Source organism: Aythya fuligula, chromosome 2, assembly GCF_009819795.1.
Source record: "Aythya fuligula isolate bAytFul2 chromosome 2, bAytFul2.pri, whole genome shotgun sequence".
NCBI lineage: Eukaryota > Metazoa > Chordata > Aves > Anseriformes > Anatidae > Aythya > Aythya fuligula.
Window position 1 is genome coordinate 57,999,205 of NC_045560.1, and position 22,467 is coordinate 58,021,671.

General features: G+C 45.7%; 1 protein-coding gene across 1 annotated transcript in view; it reads left to right on the forward strand.

Annotated features, from left to right (window-relative positions):
- LOC116486097 (cytochrome c oxidase assembly factor 1 homolog) overlaps positions 1 to 19,012 on the forward strand; it is a 52,642-nt gene extending 33,630 nt beyond the window's left edge. The window contains exons 2-5 of the mRNA XM_032182057.1: positions 10,839 to 10,943; positions 13,830 to 13,981; positions 15,924 to 16,000; positions 18,687 to 19,012. Of these exons, the coding sequence (XP_032037948.1) occupies positions 10,850 to 10,943; positions 13,830 to 13,981; positions 15,924 to 16,000; positions 18,687 to 18,783 (420 nt within the window). The 5' untranslated portion in view covers positions 10,839 to 10,849 and the 3' untranslated portion in view covers positions 18,784 to 19,012. The remainder of the gene's footprint in view (positions 1 to 10,838; positions 10,944 to 13,829; positions 13,982 to 15,923; positions 16,001 to 18,686) is intronic.
- Positions 19,013 to 22,467: the final 3,455 nt, after the last annotated feature.

The following is a 22,467-nucleotide window of genomic DNA, read 5'->3' on the forward strand; positions in this document are numbered from 1 at the left end:
TTTATTTACTTATTAGCAGCAGGAGGTATGTGCTGTTGTCTGAATACTTTTTTTTCAAGCCAGAACTGAACACAGCTGATGCCTGGCCTTGGAACATGTCAGTCTGAAGATAGCACGTACGGTATTAATAAATGTAGAACAATACTTGCTGTCAAGTTGGTTACAAGGCAGTAGCTCACTGAAGGGGGTCTGACAATGTCAAAAAGCATTAGACCAGAGCCAGCGAATGCTTTATACACTGCAGCTGAACCCAAAAGATGAATTGATGCCCTGTATCTGACTTTAAGGCATCTGTCTGCTCTGGAGAGCGTGTGTTTGTCTGAGGAAGCGAGGAAACAAGTTGCTTTTCTCTCCTCCTTCAACCATCTGCCTGAGCGCAGAAGTCAAGGAGTGAGACGTGAGAGGACAAGCCCTGGTGCGGTATGAGTGGGGAGAGGTGTGTGGTGGACAAAATGGCCTCGAGAAGCAGGAGAGCATGCTGAGGAGACATGTTCAGAGGAAAGGCCTGGTGGGCAGCCCAGGCCAGGGAACATGGCCCAGGGGGGAGATGTCTGTCCACCAGGCTGGGACAGCAGAGCGAGGGCTGCGCTTTGCTGGGCCTCCCTGCCATAGGTAAGGCGGCTCGCTTCCCCGGCAGAGATCCTTGCCGTCCTTTGGCTGGAAGGCCAGGTGGGAGCCAGCAGTGAGAGAAGAGCCACTCAGGAGAGCCACTGGGAGGAAGTAAAGCAGCAGATTACAAAGTGATGAAAAATAAGGGTATCGGCCTTCCACGGTGACTTAGCAGGCGTGACGGTTTCCTCCACCCCCTCACTCTCATGCCTGTTGACTGAAGAGTACTATAAGGCAGGTAGTCACGGATTATTAATGACGGCTTCTTTAATTTTATAATAAGTGCCAACTGCGGCTGCTGTAATTATTCTGCCTGTCCGACAACACGCCCTGTGCCAGGCTGCAAAATACCTTTTCTGGAGCACGTTGTCGTGCCGCCTCACATGCTGCAATTGCACACGGGCAATTTCATACCTAAGTAACGCTGTATCTTAGGCTGTCAGAGCATTTTGCCATCATTAAATGTCACTATCTTCCAGCGAAGGAGGAACCAGGATGTATTTAGTCACTTATTTTTGCAAGTGTGAATTGAGACACCCAAAGTTTATGGTTTTAGCCACAGTGATCCAGTGAGTCAGTCCCTGAGCAGCTTATGAAAGCCGGGAGCACTGTCTTCTGCTTTGCCTGCACTGCTGTCATATGAACCACAAAAGGCACAGATAAATTAAAAGTCACGCAGAGTTAGAGGCTTTTTCTATCTGGGAAGAGATCTCTGGGAGTAACATTTTATAAAAGCTATGGCATCTCTTTATCACTCTTCCTAATTCCCACAAAGAAAGAGCTGAGTAGCTTGCAATGAGAAAAGAAAACAAAAACAAATGGAAAAAAATGTGTGTTGTGGTCAAAGACAAAGTCTTTCCTGTACAGCCTTCAATTTAGGAAGTCTGTGGGCATGGATTCCTGCCAGTATTATTAGCAGCTGTGATTCCCAGCTAGCAGATCCTATTCTCTTTTCTAATGGACCACAGCACACCTGTGTGTTACATGTATGCTGTATTTGTCAAATCTCATTACATTTAGCCCTTGGTAATCTACCCTGTGATGAGCAAATGTTTAAAACACCACCAAAAAGTATCTGGAAAAAAAAATAAATAAAAAAGTAGCAATAAGTATTGCTATTTATTGTAGCAATAATTTACGAGGAAATAATGAATGTTGTTAGCAGTCCTCTTTGAAAGCTACCAGTGAGGGCGTGTCTTAAAAGTGCCAGAAAGCAGCCTAATTTTCAAAGATCCCAGCACTTTTAGGAAACAACAGGCCTGTATAGGTATTGGCTGTTGTAAAAGTGTGGTTTGTGCTTTCGTCCAGTTCCCAGACTGTGACACCTCATTGCTGGGCCAAGCCCTATGTTCTAGCTCTATAGAAGAAGCTTGTCTCCATACCCCTAAAAGTAGGTTTGCTATGGGAAACAGCCCTGATGTTTTGCAGAACATGTCTGGTGTGTTTTAGCCTAAAAGAGAGGATGGTGCAGGCACAGCCTCGGTCACTGGAAACCAAGTGCTTGACTTTGCACAGGCTTCTTCTGCCACAGCTCTGCAAAATGAAAAATCTCTTCCCTAGTAGGTCCTGTAGAAGGACCTGAGATGTAGTGAATAAAATGAAGACATCATTTCAACCATTAAAAAGAGAGACATTTTTCCCTCATTTTTTTTTTTTTCCCCACACATGTTCAGAGGAGGAAAATATGGATTGCAGTCAGCTGTTCTCTATAATTTGTCTTGACTCATTTTTGGAAGACAAGGTGATTCACTCCCAACTGATTTGTGAATATCCAGCAAACCTTTTTATTTTTCCAGAGGTGGATGGATAAATCGAAATCTGTTCCTTAGATCAAGTTAGAGGTGTGACACCAGATGTTATGTGTGCCAGGCTCCACCACTTCTTTTACCCTTTTGCTCTCTCCATCTTTATTTCACATAGCTCTGTATGCAAGTTAACAAGCTAGGTCTGTCTAAATGGACACCTTCAAGTACCACAGTTTTTTCTTTTTTTTCTTTCTTTCTTTTTAATGGTTCCCATCATAGCTTTTTTTTTTTTTTTTTTTTTTTTTTTCAGTCTCAGAACAGAGTGTTTTTAGGTCAGAATCCCCATTGGTCTTCTGCTGTTTCTGGCGTTCAACACTTATTAAAATGTCATGAGTATTTGAGGTTATTTTTTTCCCAGATCTTAATTTGCGTTAACAGATTTAGCTGATACTGAACCAGTTCTACTCATATGGGCAAGGACCAACTTCTGGAAATGATCCAGATGTCCAAGATGTTCAAACGTAATTAGTTTTTCTCAAAGCCTTAGGCTTTAAGTGTTGATCTGATGTATTTCAAAGGGACTTGACTTTCAGAAGAAGGGCAAGGTCAGCATTTTCTAAAGGAGAGGCCCTTTGGGTAGAGTGTAAAGATGGGCACTTGAAATAAACATACCACTTCTGAGAATCTAGGGAAATTTGGGATAGTATTTTATTTAATTTTGGTTTTCAGTAGGAAGTATGAATAAAAGCAAGGTGTTTGTCATATGCAAAAATATGTATTGCTATAATACTGTGTAATAAAAAGCATTAAATCAACAATATGTTTGGCCTTAAGACTAAGGTGGCTGTTTTGAATCCTTAGTCACTCTATTGACTGCTTTCACTTATGTTGTTAATTTTTAAAGGCTTCGTAAATCAGGCTTCATGCTGATCACAGCAGGCTGGATCACATCTTTCCCCCCCTTCATTTAAGGAAGCAGGCACATTACAAGGGAACAAGCATCATATGATTTACACTATGTTCCTGCCTGAAACATTTTTTTCCTGTGACAGTCTCCCTTGGCATTTGGTTCCTTTAGGTCACTGTCTACTGCATGCCTATTTATTGCATGCATATGGATCGTATTATTGGAGTTAGTAAGACTACAGGCAGACATAAACCTTATCAGGAGTGGAGTTAGGGACTGTAAATATCCGGGCAGTGACTAACTTCTAACGTAGCCATGTACGGGTCCTAGCCCAGTGACATCTGGAGTACTTCTAGGGAATTTTGTGACAACTTCCTTTTCATTTTACATGGTAAAATATGACCTTTTTTCCAGCAGAGTTATTGCAGACTCCTTGTATTTGGATGTTTTTTCCCATCTCAGAATTTGTGAGAAAGTAAGATGAGTTACAGCTAGGTAGGTCGGTCTGTCGGCTTTGGGAACTTGCTGGTGTCTTTGGCATAATTAATGTACTGGACATAAAAACGGCCATAGACTGGCATGAGAACTAAGTAGTTACCACCGCATGCAAGGCATTGCAAGCTCTTTGATCTTTCCATTAAAAATGGTTTGGTACTCTGCACTGATCGCTTACCTTGCAGGTTCAGTGAACCTATTCGAGGAAACTATGTACAGAAAATATACATCACAATATGAAAAGCTCTCTGGCTTGACAGTCCACTTCTGCTAAGCCCCTCTTAAGCACAGAGTATTATTCCTGAGACAGTCGAAAGGATATATTTGCTGTTTCTTTATGAGATTTTTTTTTGTTTTAATGTGGCCCTTTGGAAGCTGGGCTGTGATGCAGGCTGTGGGGAGGTGCTGGTACAGAGTGGAGCAATCCTTTTGAACCTTGGATTGCAGCTCTGGTGACCTCACTCCTAGTGGCAGGGAAGCAAAGAAGACGTCCTATAGTTTCCTCAGGTAAAACGCTCACTGTTAAAAGCATAAACACAGTTTTTTCCCTCTACTTTGGGAGCAGGTTTTCATTTATCCTACTTAGGAGTTCTTACTCTTAAAATCTTTGCAATTCACCTTTAAAATACAAAAGGTGAACGTTCACACCTTCCTCCCACCTAGAGTATCCAATTACAGAAACATACAATTAGGGATGTTAATGACAGATTATTAGGCATTAACCTATAATGCTGTGCTCTAATAACAGCAAAAATGGGTCACACTGTGGGTATAATTATCTTGCTTCTCCAATAACATGCCCTAGTCATGCCCCTTTTCTGTGATATCCCTTGTCTTTCAGTAGAAAGCATAAGCAGCTGTATTTGTCTTCGAGGATGCTCTGGTAAGGGTTGCTGAACTGGCTGGCACATAAGCCTAGCCTTCAAAAATTCTTAAGAAACTGTGATGTGGCATCATTGCAACTCGGGAGAAGAGCAGAAATGGTTTTGGCATCTGCCTCCATTATCTGTGGTTAGGAAGACAGAAACCATTTCATCGAGGGGATACTTAAGAAACTGGGCTGCAGCATCATTGTAGCCTGGGAGAAAAGCAAAAAGGACTTAGTTCTTTGATGACTTAGTTCTATGATGACTTCGTTATCATAGTTAGGAAGATGGAAACAATTTCACAGAGGGATAAGCTGATGGATGGCAGGAGAAGGCTCCTCGGATCAATAGGAACGATAGTACTGCTGTTTCTGCCCGCACAGCACTGGCTGGTGCAATAGTCTGCAGGGGAAGAGGAGAAGTAGAGGACTGAAGCTAGGCACATAGGAGGAAAAGAAATGCACTGTAGGGGAACCATCTGTATTAGACTGTAGCACATGGGGAAGTAGATTGTGCCAATGGAGTACCAAAAATATATAAATACATTAAAATGTGCAAGTGAGAGTGCCCAAGAGAGGAGAAAAAGGAAACGAAACTAAAATATCTGTAGGCACCGTGTTAGGCTTTGTAATAACTGAACAAGCCACCTGCATTGTAGCGTGTGGCCCCAGGAGATGTGATACAACTGAAAGAAAAGGTGCCTGCTTGCAGTCCTTAATCACCCTACTGACCACTTTCACTTTCCTTGTTAATTAGGTAGCAGCAAATGCAGAAGAATAAACTTAGCACATCTCTCTGGCTTGCTAGTAATATTCTTCATACACACTGTTGTCCTTTCAAAGCATTTTAACCAGGATAAGTTACATCTTTCTAGGAAACAGTCCACCTGGAGACCCCTGAGGGCACCATTTCAAAGCTGGCTGATAAGGATGTTTTACCTCCCTAAGTACCAAAATATGCCTTTTCTGCACAGCTGGAGAAGAACAAATGAGAAAAAAAAAAAAAAAAAAAAAAAAAAAAAAAAAAAAAAAAAGCATTACAACTACTTCTGGTTTGACTCTGAATTAAGCAAATTTCTTTTCTACAAGTTGCTGAGCTTTTGGTGAAGGCAGGTAGTATATGCAAAGTCTTCAGTATTTCTGAACATGCTGGAAGGGGGCACAACTTGTGTTGTTACTTCTCAGAAATGTGGTAACTAGTATGTTGAGACTATTTCCTTGAAAAAGGGGAAAATAATACACTGAAATGACTATTCTGTCAAAATAGCTTCTGCTGTGCTTACCTCTTTTTGGTGACGGTACCAATGATGAAGGTATTTTCTAGACAGTGAATGTCAACAAGCTGTCTTTAAAATTTTGTCCTGGCATGTTCTTAGTGTAGAATTTGGCTGAGACCCAGATGCCTTATGGATCTGGGGAGATCAATGGATGGGTTGTATCTATCCATCTGAGCTAGCCAAATAGCAAGAATGTGAGATGCAAGCGTGTGCTTGTGTGTGGTTTCCCTGACATTACCCTTACCTCCTGTGACTGCGGTGACTACCTGGGTGGTTTTCACAAAAGCTGAAGCTGAGGCCGACTCAGTTCCCACCAGCCTGAGTTGCAGAGGGGTTTTTGGAGGCTCCCAGGGCAATATTTCCAGCCTTGAATTCAGATGCTCAGCTCCAAGTTTAGGCCACTTGATAAGTTTTAATGCAATTTAATGATAGTCTTTTACCACACATATTTAGCATGTCAGGCCGACACCTCAGGACTGCAGTGGTTTAGTGGTTTAAAGGCTGCAGTTGCATGTGTTAGTGGCCTGTCAGTGTATTGTCTTGGCCAGGTAGGTAGTCAGCGGCCCAAATTGAGGTAACCAGCAGCGATCACAGTAAGCTTGCAGAGGTCAAGTAGCTTCTCTCTGAATTCACAGCAATATTATTGTTTACTGTTTGGGCTGTGACAGCACCTGGAAGCCAGAGGTGCCGGTGGTGCCAGGAGGAGGAGGAGGTGCCTCCCCCAAAGAACCTGCAGCCCCAGCTTCCCCACTGCAGTCAGAGGCAAGTGAAATGGATGGTTGTAGCTTTGTGAAAATGCCCCTAGCTTCACTGCTCCCCTGCCTTTGGTGGAGGTGCCTGAGACCAACCTCTAGCACCAGTGGAAAAACAATGACCTACATGAATTGCAGAGACCAGAACAGAAGATCTGAATTTGCTGAAATTAGGGAGAATCTCTTAAGTCCAGCCTATTTTTAGAAGATCCTCTATGGAGAAAACAAAGTCTAATTAAAAACAGACTTTATCGTTGCAGTAACCCACCATTTCACATGTAACCCTGGGAGTCTTCCACCTCTCCGGGTTTGTTAAATCTCATTGTTAACTCTCTGCGTCCTCCTTAACTTCAAAGCCGTATCTGAATACTACCTTTTCCACCAGATCTTACTATTTTTAAGGCACGAAGTGAACATTGCCCTTATTAGGAAGTTCTGCTCCTTAATACTTATTTTTAGAGAATGTCACTTAAAATGATTTAATGTCTCTTCCTTTGGTAACTGTAGGCTTGGTGTTTTTACATGCGCTAATCTCCACTTAATCTTGAAGAGCATGAGGAAAAAGATCTTTTCACAGAATAGTATAGTTTGGAAACTGTGCTTTTTTTAATTACCAGTTGTGAAGAAATGTGCTTTTCCACAAGTTGACTTGCATACTTTTCAGTGGTATAACAGGTTCTGAGGAGAGATCTCTGTCACAGATAGCAATTTGAGCTTCCCTCATTAGGATGCAATTGCATATTGTATTTATAAGAGTCCCCTAAATGCATTGTCTTACAGTTACTCCCTTTGTGGCAAATGAAGTCTATTTTTTTTCTTTCTTTCTCTTTAATACCCTCTATACTTTGCAAGCTGTAAGTAATTTTCAGAAAGTCTCAGGACACGAGGCAAGTCTCTCAGCATGTCTCAGCTTCCCTTCTCTAATGTGCCACCTCTGTGGCATTTCAGCAAAGCACCCAATGGGAGCAGCAAGCAGTCGGCCAGAGGGCAGGGATCCTAATGATGAATCCTCACCGTCAACAATTCCATACCATGTTTCGGTCTTCCACAGGCTGACACCATTAGTATCTCCTGTGTCATCACCCAAAAGTCAGCAGCAGCTGCATGCTGAGGATGTTCAAGGATCTGAACACAACACTTGGACATCCGTCCCACGAGGGACCGTGATGGTAATGAAATGGATGGCAGCCCCCTGCGAGGGACCCACCAAAGCTCCAAGGACACCTGTGTCCTTGCTTTGGAAGCTCGCAGGCAATTGTGGGATTAAAAAGAAGGTTTACAAGGTCTTTAGAGACTTGTTAAAATGCACAGCTCTCTGACCCTTCTCCTACAACGTGCTGCGCTATGACTAGGCCAGGAGAAGAGCTGAGAACCGAGTAGAAGGCTAGCCTGGAGACAGGTAAGCCTGGCCACTTGGCTTCCCGGTGTGACAGCAAGCAAGCGATGGAGGTGTTCTCCCTGCTAGGGCGGCGAGGACCTCTGCAGAGGTGGTGCGGGCAGGTGACTAAAGCCCTGCAGGCGCTGGGTGACTCAGGCGCCCCAGCCCCAGCCCTCCGCGGCCCTGCGACAGGCGATGGCTGTGGGCAGGGGAGGCGCGCAGGGCAGCAGCGCCTACCGGCCTCCACATTTCTTGGCTGCCAGACCACATTCCTGGATGGCACCGTCTTGACGTGCCATCCTCGGGGTGCTCGCAGCCCTCGACCCTCTCACAGCACACCATGTGTGGGCCGGGGCCTGGGGGGCCGGGACGCAGGGCGAGTAGAGGCAGTGGTGAGAACCGGCATGAGCACGTGGTCGAGTGGCAAGAGGTTCCTCTTCCTCTCCATCTGGCTTGTTCGGGTGCAGCCAGACCGTGAGACTGAACAAACCTCAAACCTGCTGACGGCAAATTGCAGATTGTCTGATTTCAGCCCTCGGCTAGGCAGGTCCCTTCAGCCTTGGTCAAAACCTCCTCGCTGGTGCAAGAGCTCCGTGTCCTTCCACTGCTACTCAGCAAACAGTCGGCAGCACCCCCTGGGCCCAGACATTTGTGTTCAATTACCTTGAATTTCATCACAGAAAGCAAATTTTGCCTGGCAGTTTCAGGCCGCAGCTTTGAAAGGGGAAAAACAAATGCCTCGGGTCACAGCCTGCTATATCTGATCAGCTCTCCAGATTTACGACCTTTTTTCCTGTTATGTGGTGTTGGCGTCAGGCATGTCCCTCGCTTTATTCTGCATCCAGCAGAAGGATCAGTGTAACAGGCTGCTGAGAACAACAGCGGTCGGCACACCAAGCTGGGTATGTCCTGCTCCTTGCAGGACACATCTTACAGGAAACGCAGATATTAATCAGACTGTGCAGTTCGAGGGGAAAAAAAATGCTGTAAATTGCGATCGAAGGAAAGTTGGAAACACAAGCCAGCAGGCAAAAAAGCTCTTGATGTCCTTGTGAGTTGACTGTCACCATTTCTCTGTAAAAAACACACTATTACTTCCTCTGCTGCAACTTCTCACGCTGCTCAAGTTCCTCAGGGGAAGTGAAGAAAACCCAGCAGAGAAGCAGATCAGGAGGGGCATAGATGATGTGGTTGTGCAAGTGGTACGACTTGGGGATTTGGGGCGTAAAACAGCCATAACATTCGTGTATTTATCTGGGTTGCTACCAGTGCTAGCTATCAACAGATTTTCAGCAAGATCAGCTGTAAACATGACCATTAAGACCTCTTAAAACCCAGTGAACTAGTTAAAAAAAACACCTTCCAATAAGAAATAACATGCCTTACAGTTGAATGCTAGTGCGTGTCAGTCAGTAGATGAAGCTTTTTACTGGGTTATAATCTTGCTTTCCCTCCAGCTAGAGCATGATGAAGAGATGGTGTATGGGAATCCTAGCAAAGAGGCGAGCTGAGGGAGGTAGCCAGTATCACACTGACCCAGCACCTGACATTCTCCTCTCCACCCTCTCTAAACTGTGGTTGTCAGCTGAGCCATACCTGACTAATGCATACCTGAGGGATGCTGGAGGTGATTTGCACAACAGGACTCAAATGGCCTTGCCTAGGTCACATTTCCGTAACTGGTTTTGTGCTTCGGTTTGCTGAGCAGCTCTCACTAAGCGTAACACTTAACGTCACACCACCGTGGCAGCAGGACTTCGGTGTGAAGCCTTCGGGCTTAGAAATCCCCACGGCTTCCCCATGTACTCAGATGTCTATGTTCCTGCATGAGAAAGGGCAGGCTTTAGTTAATCTTTCAATTGTTTAAGTCGCTGTTAAGGCCATTCCTCCCTATCATCCCAGCTGGGAGGGAAGCACGAGCATGAGGTGATGCTCAGACACTTGGTCAAGCCCTGTCCTGCCCCAGCCAGGCCTGAAGCAACATGCTGTTCTCCTGTGACAACTTCGCTCAGCTCTTGCCACCCTGCTGTGGGCAGGAGCATTAGATCAGGCTCGTTAGGCTTCATGGTCTCACTTCACCCCAACCACGGAAGCCTGGTAGATTGACTTTCTTGGAGGTATTCCTCGCTCTGCTGTGCCCTGCATTCAGATGCTGGGACTGGGACTCGTGAAAAGAGCAGGCTGGTGGCAAGCAGAGGGGGTGCAGGAAGGAAGACAAATAGGCTTGCAAGAACCTTCCTGTTTACCACATGGCTTAGAAAAAAATAAAAAGAAAAAATGAACAGAAAAGAAAAAGCAGAATACACACACCCTAGCTACATTATCTTCGCTGGCATAGGGCTAGCTTGGCCTGGCAGCTTAAGACGTGAGGCCAAATTTGCCCCTGCCACAAGTGTGTTTACTTTAGAGGAGTTTACTCGAGAGAGAAATCTGGCCCCTCAAGTCTGAATACTTGCACTGTGCTAGCGAGCGCGCATGGGAAGCCTGAGAACAATGCGCCGGGCCTCTGGCTCCCCGCCACACTGGGGAGGTCATTTTCTTCTCAGCAATTAGTGAAGTGGTGGCATCCCTAAAAGGAGTGAATAAACACATTCAGGCCTGCTCGGTCCCCGCTTTGCTCTGTTCTCACCGTGATTCCTTCTGGGTGTGCGGTGGGGCCCCAGCCAGAGCGAGCCCGGTCGCTGTGTGCAGCGCTTTCATTCAGGCCCGCTTGGCTGGGCGGTCGGAAGGGGCTTTTGGAAGAGAGAAGGGGGGAAATAACCCTTTAGTTTGCTTCTTTTACAACAAATGTCTGTTCTTTTTCTTTTCAGGGAGGGGAAAGATGCCAGCTTCTCTAAGAAAACTGCGGCAAATGGCTATTTTTATGGGAGTGTTCAGCGGTGGGGGATGTGTGGTGATGTATAATCTTATGCAAAGTAAGTCTCAGTGCTGTTAGCAACCTTATTTCTCCTCTGCCCCTTTCATTTGCTTTTGTGTGGCAGGGAAAATAGCAGTGTGTAAGGTCTGAAAAGCACATGAAGTTCAGGGAAGTGTGGCTGAAACTGCTGGGTTCTGCCTCTGCTTTATTTAATCCCTGGGCTGATTCCCTCTCTAACGCACTGCTGCACCCATTTCCAAAGGTGGGTGTTACACCGAAGGCAGACTGCTGTGGTCACTAGAAATGCTGGGAGGTTTCTTGGGGGCTAAGGTGAAACGAAAGCTGAGACAGTCGTGTACATTTCATCCCTTATTGAGATTTTACAAGGGGGCAGGAAAGAGAGAGCCACTTAAAGGAGGGTCTGTGAGAACGTATTCAAGTCTAGCAGTTTTTATCAGTAAATCTTTGTGGTGCTGGCCCGTAAACACAACAGCCTCTGAAGTGCTGAAGATTGTATTAATTTCTCCTGAAGACTATGACCTCAAGTGTGATCAACATTAAGAAGAGAAAGGAGAGAAAAGCTAGGCAGGTAACATTGCTGTTCACGGACAGACCTAATAGCCACGTCTTTGGCTGAGAATTCAAAGTGTTAGCTCGAGTGATAGAATTCTTTTTAAAATTATTTCTAGATATTTAGCATCAGAAAAGAAATAGGGTCAAGAAGTCTGTAGGACCCCCAGATAGTCAAATCCTATCTCTCACTTGCTGGTACTACCACATGATACTGCTTTTACCTACCCTTATATCAGAGGATGCTGCCAGAAAAGTGTAGCTGAGCCTGTTCCTCAAGCCCTGAGATAAGTTGTGAAACCTCCCCTTCATTTTACACGTATTAATAACAAATCAGACAAGGCTGGAAAGCAGGCTTTAATTTTAGTCAGCTCGTGCCCTCAAGCTTAGGAGTATATGACAGATATATGATCCTCTTATGCTTTAAAATATTGAATCTGGCTTTAACAAGGACATTAGCATTTTTTAATTTTCAGCTTCGGCATTGCTATCTGGAAATCTCTGAAAAAAAACCTCTCCCCTGTGCTGCTGAAAGTAAAGGAGCTCGTTGCCTGCATCACTGAGCCACGTAATCAGATGGCTCAGCACGGTGGCTACCTCTCGCTTTGCTGCAGAACCGATGGCCCCTGAGCACGTCCCTGATTACGCAGTGACAGGCCAACTGGGCTGCCGAAAGGAAACTTTCTACTGATGGCTATGTCGCTCTGTAGCCTCCAAAAGACAGGGAGGCCACGCTGGGAACCGTCCCCCCTTTGCCCACACTCAGGGCCATCCCAGTTCCTTTTGCCCAGTGTACTGAATGAGGGAGCAAACAGTTTCCGTAATGGTGGGAGCGGGGGGAAGAGGGGTGCTTCCCTCCCCTTCCTTCAGGCTGAAATAGTTTGCATGCACGTGTTCTCTTTGAAAGCTTGTACAAACATTCAGGTAATCATATTTCTACTCTCCATCTTTGCCTCCACTCCCTCCCTTACGGGAGCAGTCTCCCTGGCCAACCCCAGCGTGCTTTCAGCTTTCCTACTGCAAGCAGGCTGACAGACAGATCGCTGGGCCTCTTGCATTTGCTACTCAAGGTGAGATGCTGCTGGAATGCCTGAGCTGGGGCACTGGGAAACTCAAACCATTTTCCCCTCCAACCTGGAGGCTAAGTACAACATACTTTTAACACGAGCTGGGTGGTTGCTTGCCACTGTCAGTAGGCACTAAAGGGTCAGCATGCTCCTGAGGATGGCCCAGGAGGACAAGAGGGCCTGGCCAACGCAGGCTGCAGGCCAGCAAAGCTCTTTCTGTGCCAACAACTAGATGCTGTCTGCTTGCAGGGGATGCCTCTAGCTAGGGAGAGTGGGCAGCATCCCTCAGCCTCATGCTCCGAGAGTAATACCAACAGGCAGAAGACCAGGAAACAACCATACACCTTATTTTAAGCTCTTTGGAAGACAAGAACAAAGTTACCAGAGTAGGACTTTAATACGTGCACACCCTTAGCTTGACACTGCCCTTCTTGATGTCAGCAGAAGGGAGTTAGGCTGGCATGAAGCATGTCTAGAAATCTCATCTGGCAAGCCATAAGATGTTTTTAGCCAAATCTCCACCTCCATAGGAAGGTCGGCACATTTCCAGCCTCGCAGTTCTGCGTTGTGCAGTGGTCACCAGTGGACAGCATTTCCTAGCTGTACAGAGCAGCCAGGCACTGATAAATAGCAATTTACCACAATTGTCCTCCATACGCCAGCACTGCGGCATCCAGTCTGCCGTGCTATTGTTGCTGGTTGACCATTAAATTTAATGGCACTTCCTTGTGCCTCCGTTTTAATATACCCTTCAGGAGAGTCGCAGCTTCACGGCTGCCACTTGAAAAGCTGTATCAAAACCACAGCAAGGGCTTCACAGCAGCAGCAGCAGCTGTTGCTGTCCCACATCAGCGTCTGTGGAATAAATATTCTCTATTCTAATTTTCTGTATCTCCTCTAAGAAGATTGAGTCACGTTCAGAACATTTGCAAATATTCATCCTTACGCCTCTTTGCCTTCTTTTTTACCCCCTCTTTTACAAAATATACGACAGACAGGGACACCCAGTGATAAGCCGAACTGTACATCAGTACGGAACAGGCTATCTGCAGATATTCAGAGCCCTTTTCACTTGAATGTACTGGGTAGAATTGCAGTCCAACACTGCTTCTTTGATACAAGGGCTCGTTTCCTCCTTTAGCCAGATTTATCCTACTAAGTAGTTTTGAACTGTGTTTCAGGGAGAGTGTGGGGGTCTGGAGGAAGTATCTTTAAAAAAAAAAAAAAACAAAAAACAACACAAAACCAAACTGTATCTTTAGATCTTAAGTAGACAGTCTCCTCATTATCCTGTTTCTCTCATCTAGAAGGCTTTGCCAGGACCCAGTATTATCAGCAGGGTTTGGAGCAACTCAACAACAATCCCGCTGCCCTGGAAGCCCTGGGTGCTCCCCCTCTAAAGGTTCACAACATCCGACTGACAGATGGGAGTAACCGCGTGGACACAGAAAGGGCTCAGGTAACGCTGGGGAGATTGTGTCACAGCTTCCCGGGGTGTCAGCACAGGTGAAAAGAGATCAGCACTGGGGTTTTCAGCAGGTCACAAGTGACCTGGGAGCAGAAGTCCCACGGTGAGGCAGTAGGATGGGCTGCCAGTTGATTTGGAGAAGCAACAGATTTCCAGGCATAAAGCTCTAACAAGAACTAGAAACAGCAAGAACAGCATCTGCATTTTGTGCTGTATGGGCACATCGCAGAACGATAGAGGACCTTCCAAGTTAGTGAATCCCCCTCCTACTGCAAGCCACAAAACAATTTTCAGAAACATATTAAGCTCCAGCTTTAAACTAGCTGTTGCCTCCCTTCCCCCCAGGTATGTTCCGTGCTAGTTTTTAAAGCTTTGTTCAGGAGAGGGTTTTACAGCCACGCGCGAGGTGTGCTGTGGAGCTGCAGCACAAACGGCGTGTTTTCTAAAGCACCAGTAAGGCTGTGCCATGGAGGAGGACTGCCTGGCACGGGGCTGAGCGCTCACATTATTACATAGTCGCCAGAGAATGCTGCGCTGGGCGCTGGATGTTGCACAAGGCTGACTTGCATCACCCCAGGGTTGGGCTGAGGCAAACCTCACAAATACAAGTCAACTTCCTCTCTGGGCCTGGCCGTCTGAAAAGGGCTTTGCATTCTGTGTTTTTACCCAGAGATTTCACGTCCTTAAGAACAGGACTGGCTGTTCTTCCTTGTTTTTGCTAGTGACCCAGGACATCCTTAGAGAGCTCTTCAGGCAACTCGCTGAGGGATTGTGTCACTTTTGAATCATTTTGTTCCTTATGATTCTTCTATTTTTGAGACCTAGGGACGAAATAAGGACAGTAAAGAATGTGCCAGATATTGCAGGTGAAGGAGGAGACTGTCGGGGCAAGAAAACTGACCTTTAACCAACTCACATAAAATTGCACTTCCCATCTTACTCCAGCCAGGTTTCACCTACGTAATACCCTAGGCCAAAATGTTACCCAGGTTTTAGAGGTTTTACCAGAAACCTTATCTTAGGCCAAAAATATGGGAAAAATGCACAACCCCTTGTGCTGATTGAAGAAAAAGAAGAGAACTTTTCCCACTCATATTTTCCTGTGTCACCCTTTGAGAATGACAGTCACTTGAGTGACTCGGGGTGAAATCAAAACCCTGCCTTCTGCCAGATCTCACCCCAGACATAAACCACCAACTTTCCTTTCCACTTTTTCATGCTCTCAGTCACAGTGAACATTCATGTTTTCATGAAATAAACTAGTTAATCATCAGAGAGAGATTTACTGACTCCACAACATTCCTACCTCCTACCTACTGGTCCCGTTTGAGAACTCAGGGCATTTTCCATTTGTGGCTCCAGTACAACCGGCAAGCACTACACCTGAAACATTGCTTTTATTCAAATATTAGACTGAGTGCAGTTAGCTAAGACCTGCAGCACTGAGCACAGCTTTGTTTATTAACTACCCTGAACGGTAGAATTTGTGGCACCGACAAAATAATTGAATGTCTTATTACCTCGATGCATCTTAATGGGCTGACTGATGTGTAGATAGTCAATCTACGGGCTTGTTATGGTTATGGGAAGCTCGAGCATAATGCAGGTCACCTCTGGATCACTATGCATTCTGGTGAGGAAAGGTGTTTGCTCATAAATATTTCAGAGAGCGAGTGGTTTTCCCTGGGGGCTGCAGCTGTAACACAGTACATTCTTTCAGCAGAGATTAATGTATGGCAGAACAGGCGTACTTGTATAGCCACGTACACGTTAGCCATTAGAGGAGCTTAGTGAAACTTTTGAAATGCGTTTAAAAAACAAAATGAGAGTTTAAGTTAAAAGGAGGCAGGTTGCTGCTTTGACTGTAAAAGGAGTAAATTTCCATTTCAGGAACACGCTTCATTGAATCTCTAACATACTTTTACATCTGCAGATAAAGTTACCTGTATCTGGAACAAAATCAGCGGGGTACCTCTACATTGACTCAGAAATGGACCACTCCCATCAATGGTGCGTACTGGGGGAAGTACTGGGAGAAACACAGAGATGTGGGGACAGAAGTGGTAGGAGAAAACAGTGGAGCAGGATAATTGGTTTAGTCATTGGGTTGCTGAGATCATGCATGCAAAGAAAGAGGAAATTCATGTCTGAGGATCTTGTGAAAGGTTGTTACCATCATTATGACAAAAATGTAAATTAGTTGAGAAACAGACTGAATACATCCCCATGAATACAAGTGTAAGAACAGCATGAGCCATTCATTTGGGTGAAATGTCTTCTACAAATCATAACTCAGTATACAGATAGATACTGTGAGCCAAGGGAGCATCTTGTTCCCTCTCACCCCTCTTCTCCAAGGAGATGTTGAGGCCACTTGAGTGGTGGGCCCAACTTCAGTATTAGATATTGCACTAGGGGAGTTATCTTGCATGTTATATCAGAGCATATCAAGGTAAGCTAAAAATCAGGCATTTTTTTATTTCAAATTATATAATAAATATGGTCCTTATAGTTAAAAAGAAGTGCTAGAACAGATATGTTGCAATAGAAGCATGCTCTGACTCCGCATCACATAGCAATATTACATCTTTGTAGTACTGAAGCCTGAAAATCTCCCTTTTCAATGTGAAACGCTTCTTGAACTGAGCATTACTACAGGAATTCAAAGTCCATCTTCCACTGCAAAAGAGGAAATTTTATTAGATGAAAATCTCCTCACATGCATTTATTCTTCAAGTTTGTTAGACACTTCTGATAGCTGTATTTAGAAACCCAGAGCTGCAACGTTTTTGCTCAGTTCCCACCAGCCATATGGTATTGTTGTCATTTCGTAATTAGATAACCACAACTTACTGAATTTCTGCTCAGAATAACTACGGGAAGCAAGATTTAAAAGCATGGGAGGAAGGCACTATACTGAGACTTCAGAGATTCAGGGCCAGACCTGGCCTCCTTCCTAGCTGCCAAAGATACCCCCAGAGGTCCTCGGGCATCTTTTGTGCCCACCTGTGCTTTTCTGGGGATCTGCACCCTGACACGCTCACTCCTCGCTATCCCCTCCTCACAGATGGAGGGAAATAGCAGTTCCTCCCTCTTTCACAGAACTAATGTGAGGACAATTGAAGATTTAAAGATGTTAAAATACAGTAGTAATCAAAATGCATACGTATCTATCAGGGTTTTATTTTAAAGCGAGCTCTTTGCACATTTCCACCTGCAAGTTGAAAAAAAAAAAAAGAAAATGCATTTTCTGGCAAAATGATTTGTGGCAGACAAACCTGTCAAACTCAACTGCCACAGTGTACTCATGAGGCCTACACATGGATCCGCTTGGGGCTTGATGGCACGTTGTGTTCTTGCACCTGCCTGGGAACTAAAAGCAAAATCGTTTGTTCTTGTCTGCTCCACGAAGAAGAGTTCCTGAAATCCCTGGGAGGAATAGCAAACGTCTAAGTGGGCCATGCTGCTGTGGTCCTGTACAGCAGGCACACAGACCCAAGAGGCAAAATGGCATGAAATGACACTGGGAGGTGAGCTCCAGAAGCACTTAAATGCTTCAGACTATGAGTGGACAGTCTGTCCATCAGTTTTTTTTTTTTTTTTTTTTTAATTTTATTTTTTAAATAGCCAAATAAAAGAAGAATGAGCTGGTTTGAACCTGGATGAGGGAGTGTGTGCTGGTAGGCAGGCAGTGCAGGGACGGGGAGGGTGCAGAGCTCCCTGCCCAGAGGCGACGGAGGCCCAGGGGCTGGTGGACAGACCACAGGCGAGGCACCAGTCCTGCCAAGCACCACTTGCAGGCTTCTGCCCTGAGGTGAGCAGAGAAGATCTGAGACCCCAGGCTATGCCGAGGGGAGCAGCTTCTGCAAGCCCTGCGCTTGCTGACCGTCAGCAAGCGTGGTGGTTATTCTCAGTGGGTCAGATCGAGCCAGAGGGCTGGCAAGCGAAGAGCCTTGCTGTAGATTCATCGCAGAGAGGTGCAGCAGTCTAATTACCTAATTGTATGTACTCAGCACTGACTCCAGTAAGAGCAGAGCTGGGTGCCTGCCAGGAGCTTTAAAAATCCTATCGTAGTGTGCTGGGATAATGGTCCTTCCCAGCTGGAAAACTGGCATGAGCAGGCTCACAGAAGTGGTTTTGGAGCAGAGCTTTGAGGAAGCAAAAGGCTCCCCCTCTGCATCCAACAAACGCAGTTTTTCTTCTCCTTTGAGTAACCACTGTCGTACCCTGTCAGTTTTTCAGCAGTCACACTGAGCGATCGCACAGTGTTCAAACTCTCCCAAGCCAGGATAATTCCTTAGCAACACAGCCCGGCTCCAAGGCTGAAGAGGAGCGAGGCAAGGAATGCACCGACAGGATGAAGGGGAAGAAAGGCGCGGGGTCGGCAGGGAGAGGGGAGTGACCTAGCTAAAAATAGCTGCCAGGATTTTATTCAGGTTGCAACAAACAGGAGCACGTATCCCAGAGCTTTAACTCTGGGCTGTGCTACTCCATTAGGAAAAATAGCTTTCAGAAACTGGCACTTGCAAATAAAGCTTTACAATAATTAGGTGATTTTATTTATTTATTTATTTATTTTTAAGAGCAAGGAATGCATGGAATGATTTGTTTCTCCATGCCAGCTGTTTTTACACCAATATTCCTGCTAGATTAACAGTGATTAAAGCTAGTTAAAAGCTCTTTTGGTTTGTGTCAGCTGGCGCCTTCAGGATGTCACCTTGAAGCTCCGGGATGGGCAGAATATTTCAGTCTACCATTCCCCTGTGAAAAGCATCAGTGTGCAAGGAGGCTAATGTCCAAGGCAGCTGCTTCTCCACCTCCTACTGAACCGAAGGAGCCATTAATTGATTGCATCATGCTGTGCACATAGATGCATGCTGGTGTTGCAGAGGACAATGTCCCCGAAGTGGATGCTCTGAAGACAGTTTCGTCTCCAGCACTGACCTGTGTCATTATTGTCATGCTTGTATGTTCAGCAAAAGCCTCAAATAAAGATATTGCAACAAGAGTGGCTCTTCCAAAGGCCGTGTGTTGTGTCCTGTGTATGCTGGTATTATGAATTTGAAGGAAACAAACTGCCAGGAAATTGGGCTTTTCTTACAATTACAGACCTAAATCTGGACATTGGGGTTGCTCTTTCATGGCTAGAGGACTTAGTCAGCTTCTCAAAGCAATTCCCTCACCGCTTCTGCTTTCCCTGTTTCTCAGCAAGGTGTTACCTAAAGCAAAAGGGAGGAGCAGCCAAGGTGAAGCTCGGGCAGCATCCCCCTCCACTGCTAACGAAGCAGTCCCATATCAGGCAGATTTGCACCATCAATTGTCATTAAAAAGCTCATGAGATAATAAAGGCCACTGACCATAAGCTCAGCATTCCAGGAAGAGGCTCACTACGCGACCTGCTGATGCTGAAGATTACTCGGAACAAGCCACTGTTTCATATCAGCACTGCCAAAGACAAGCTGGGGAGAGCACATTAGCTCTCCCAGCCCCATTTAGGGAGGAAAACACTCAGGAGGTGCAAAACAGGTAAAATACTGCCATGGTACAGCCAGATGACAAGAGATTTTGCTACTTGATTTTGCCACTGCAGCAGCCCGGCCAACAGAAGTAAAGAACTGCCCAACACCAGAAGCAAGTTAGGGAATATGCAAAACCAAAACAAACCAAACAAAAACACACTGCTCATTCTGCTGCCTTGCAAAGGCTAAGGCACAGACTGAGAAGGTGAAGAGACACAAGTAATTGGCCTGCTTTAATTCCTTGAAGTAGCATGCAAGCCACTGAAAATATCCAGAGAAAGTATTTTTCACTACTGTAACAGAGCAGCTTAATCAAGATGCAGCTGGTGAAAACCTAGAGCTAACACCACTCAATTCCCTTTTTTTCTTTTTTTTTTTCCATTTTTTTCACCTCTCTATCCTAACGTTCAACTTTTACTGCTAGTAATGATTATTAGTGAAGGGAGAGCTAGAAGAAATGATCATTAAAAGACCAGAAAGCGCTGTCCTGCTCAGCAACGATCCAGCAAACACGACAGTGTGGCTTTTGAAGAAGTCTGAAGAGCAAATGCCAAAGCAAATGGAGGGCTGGACTAAAGATACACAGCAAAACATCTCTGTGATGAACCATTGTAGAAGGAAAACACACACGGGATCTAGCTTGGGGATTACAAGCAGCTGCCCAGGATGAACACCACCTGCGAGACTTGATCCAGCCTGTAGGGATGCCCAGCACACCTGGCAAAGGATTAGGATGCATCAAGGAGAGACAGCGTGTCCCAGCTTCAAGATGAAATCACTGCCATATGCTTTCACAAAACAAAACAAACAAAACACACAGCACATGATTTAGAAATGTTCACTCTGCACTGCTGCAGCCCACGCAGCAAGAAATCCACCCGGAGATCTCCTGCCACCTCGGAGGTTGGGCAACTCTGGCTTTTGGTCGACTGCTGAAGACCAGGACCTGGTATGTGCTGCTGTTCGCCTTCTCTTTGTCCCTTCAGGGAAATGGAGTTTTTGTACAAATTGTGCCTCTCATGTTCCCCCTAGAGACCTAGGGCTGCCCTTTGAGCTGCAGGCACTCCTAACCAATCCATCCTGGCCATCCCAACCAAACCATGGGTTCATCAATGCCACGAGGACATGCAGTATCATCGTGTTTTGCCATTTTTTTCCTCCAACTCCAGTCTTTAAGCCTGGAGAAGGAAGAAAGGGGTGGGTGGGGTTGGAAGCCAACAGATGAGGGGAGTGGGACAAGAGGAAAGTCGCACTAAAACCCCTGCACTTGTTTTACGACCTATCGTCTGCAAACACTGAATTTCTTACCTCTTGACCTTGAAGAGCCTCAGAAGCCACTTCCTCTCTGTGTTTCAGCTGTTTTAGGCTGCACGTATTCAAAGGGAGCACAAAGCAGCCGGCTGGTGTGCTGAGGAGCTGCTTCAGCCATGTGGCTCCCATTAAGTGTGCCGCAGCCCATGTCTGCTGCTCACAGAGAGGACGCAGGTGCAGCAGGGGCAGCCAAGAGGCTTTGCAGCACGCCAGGAAAAGGAGGCGAGCAAAGGTCTCAAAACCACTAGCAGCTGCTGAAAACCCAAATAACTTCAGGAGGGCTCCTAAGCACCCCTCGTCCCCTCACAGTCTTTTCCACTGAGGAACTGGGGAGCAGATTGGGTTGCATTTAACTTTTTCATCAGGTCGCTGGAACTCTAATTCATTGTAATTATGTCATGTTGTATGCCACTAGACACCGATCTGGACAATCATTTCATTTTTATTGGGAAAACATTCATCTTTTGTTAGAAGACCCCCAAAAGAAAGTTATGTTCTATGTAGGAGGCCCTTCTTTTCTTACCAGTAGGGGTAAGGTGAGCAGAGGCCTCTGGGGGCCGCCTGGTCCCCCGTCTCACCCACAGCAGGGAAAAATAGAGCAGGCTGCCTGCTACCTGCCAGGTTTCGAACATCTCCAGGGAGGGAGACTCCACTCCACACATATTTTGTCCTGGCTTCACTCTTCCTTCACAGCTGTTTGTGTGCATCAGTAGGGTTTCTGCTCCCCCTGTCCCGAAGCCATCCCTTCTCCACGCTGACGATCCCAGGTGCCCCAGCCTCATGGCAGGTGCTGCAGTCCTTTAATCACCGTAGCCATTTGAAGTATGTTAAATGATTTCTCTTAAATTGACTTGAAAATGTCCGCAGTTCCTTTCCCAGTTGTTTGTGTTGCTAAACCATCCATCATCGCCACGGCCACTGTTGGATTACATTTGCTCCTTACTCTCTAGGTTGATTTTAACAGCTCCTGCCAGGCGGTCATCACCACGAAGGGAACTATCAGGAAGGCAAGCTGCTCAGGGCAAGGACCTAATTTATGGCTAACGAACAATAAACAAGCATTGTTTAGCAGAGCTACAGCACTTGCACCTAATAGGAATTAGGCCTGATTAGTGCAAACGGGCTGCATTAAACCAGACGGTTTAAAAGCAGTAGCTTCTCCCAGGCTAAGTGGGCTGATGTTTTTTTTTTTGGGCATACCTCTCTGGGTAGTCACAGTTTTGGCCAGCTCATGGGCCTGTCAGCTTGCTCTCCAGCTTGGGCAGGTACCTTGTGCTGCATGGGGCACATGAGTCATTTTGATTCACGTCCCATTTAGAAAGAAGAGTGCATCCAATTCTTTCCCATTCGCCTGCATCTTAACCACTTGTTGAAGCAAGAAGCCTTTTCCTATGTGTTTTCTGCTAAACCTGCCACAAAGCTCCCTGCAGCAGGGCACAAGCAATCCCATAATACTGGTGGTGGCAGAGACCTGTCACGTTCTTGGCATTACTTTGGAAAGCACACCACACCTGCCTAAAAACCTCTGGTAACTTTGTATGTTATTTTACCAAATAAATAAAATGCTAGAATGTTGTCATTTCTAAAGAGATCTAATCCTGCTTCCATTAGCTGGCTTTACAAGGGGGTTCAGAAGCAAGCACCTTT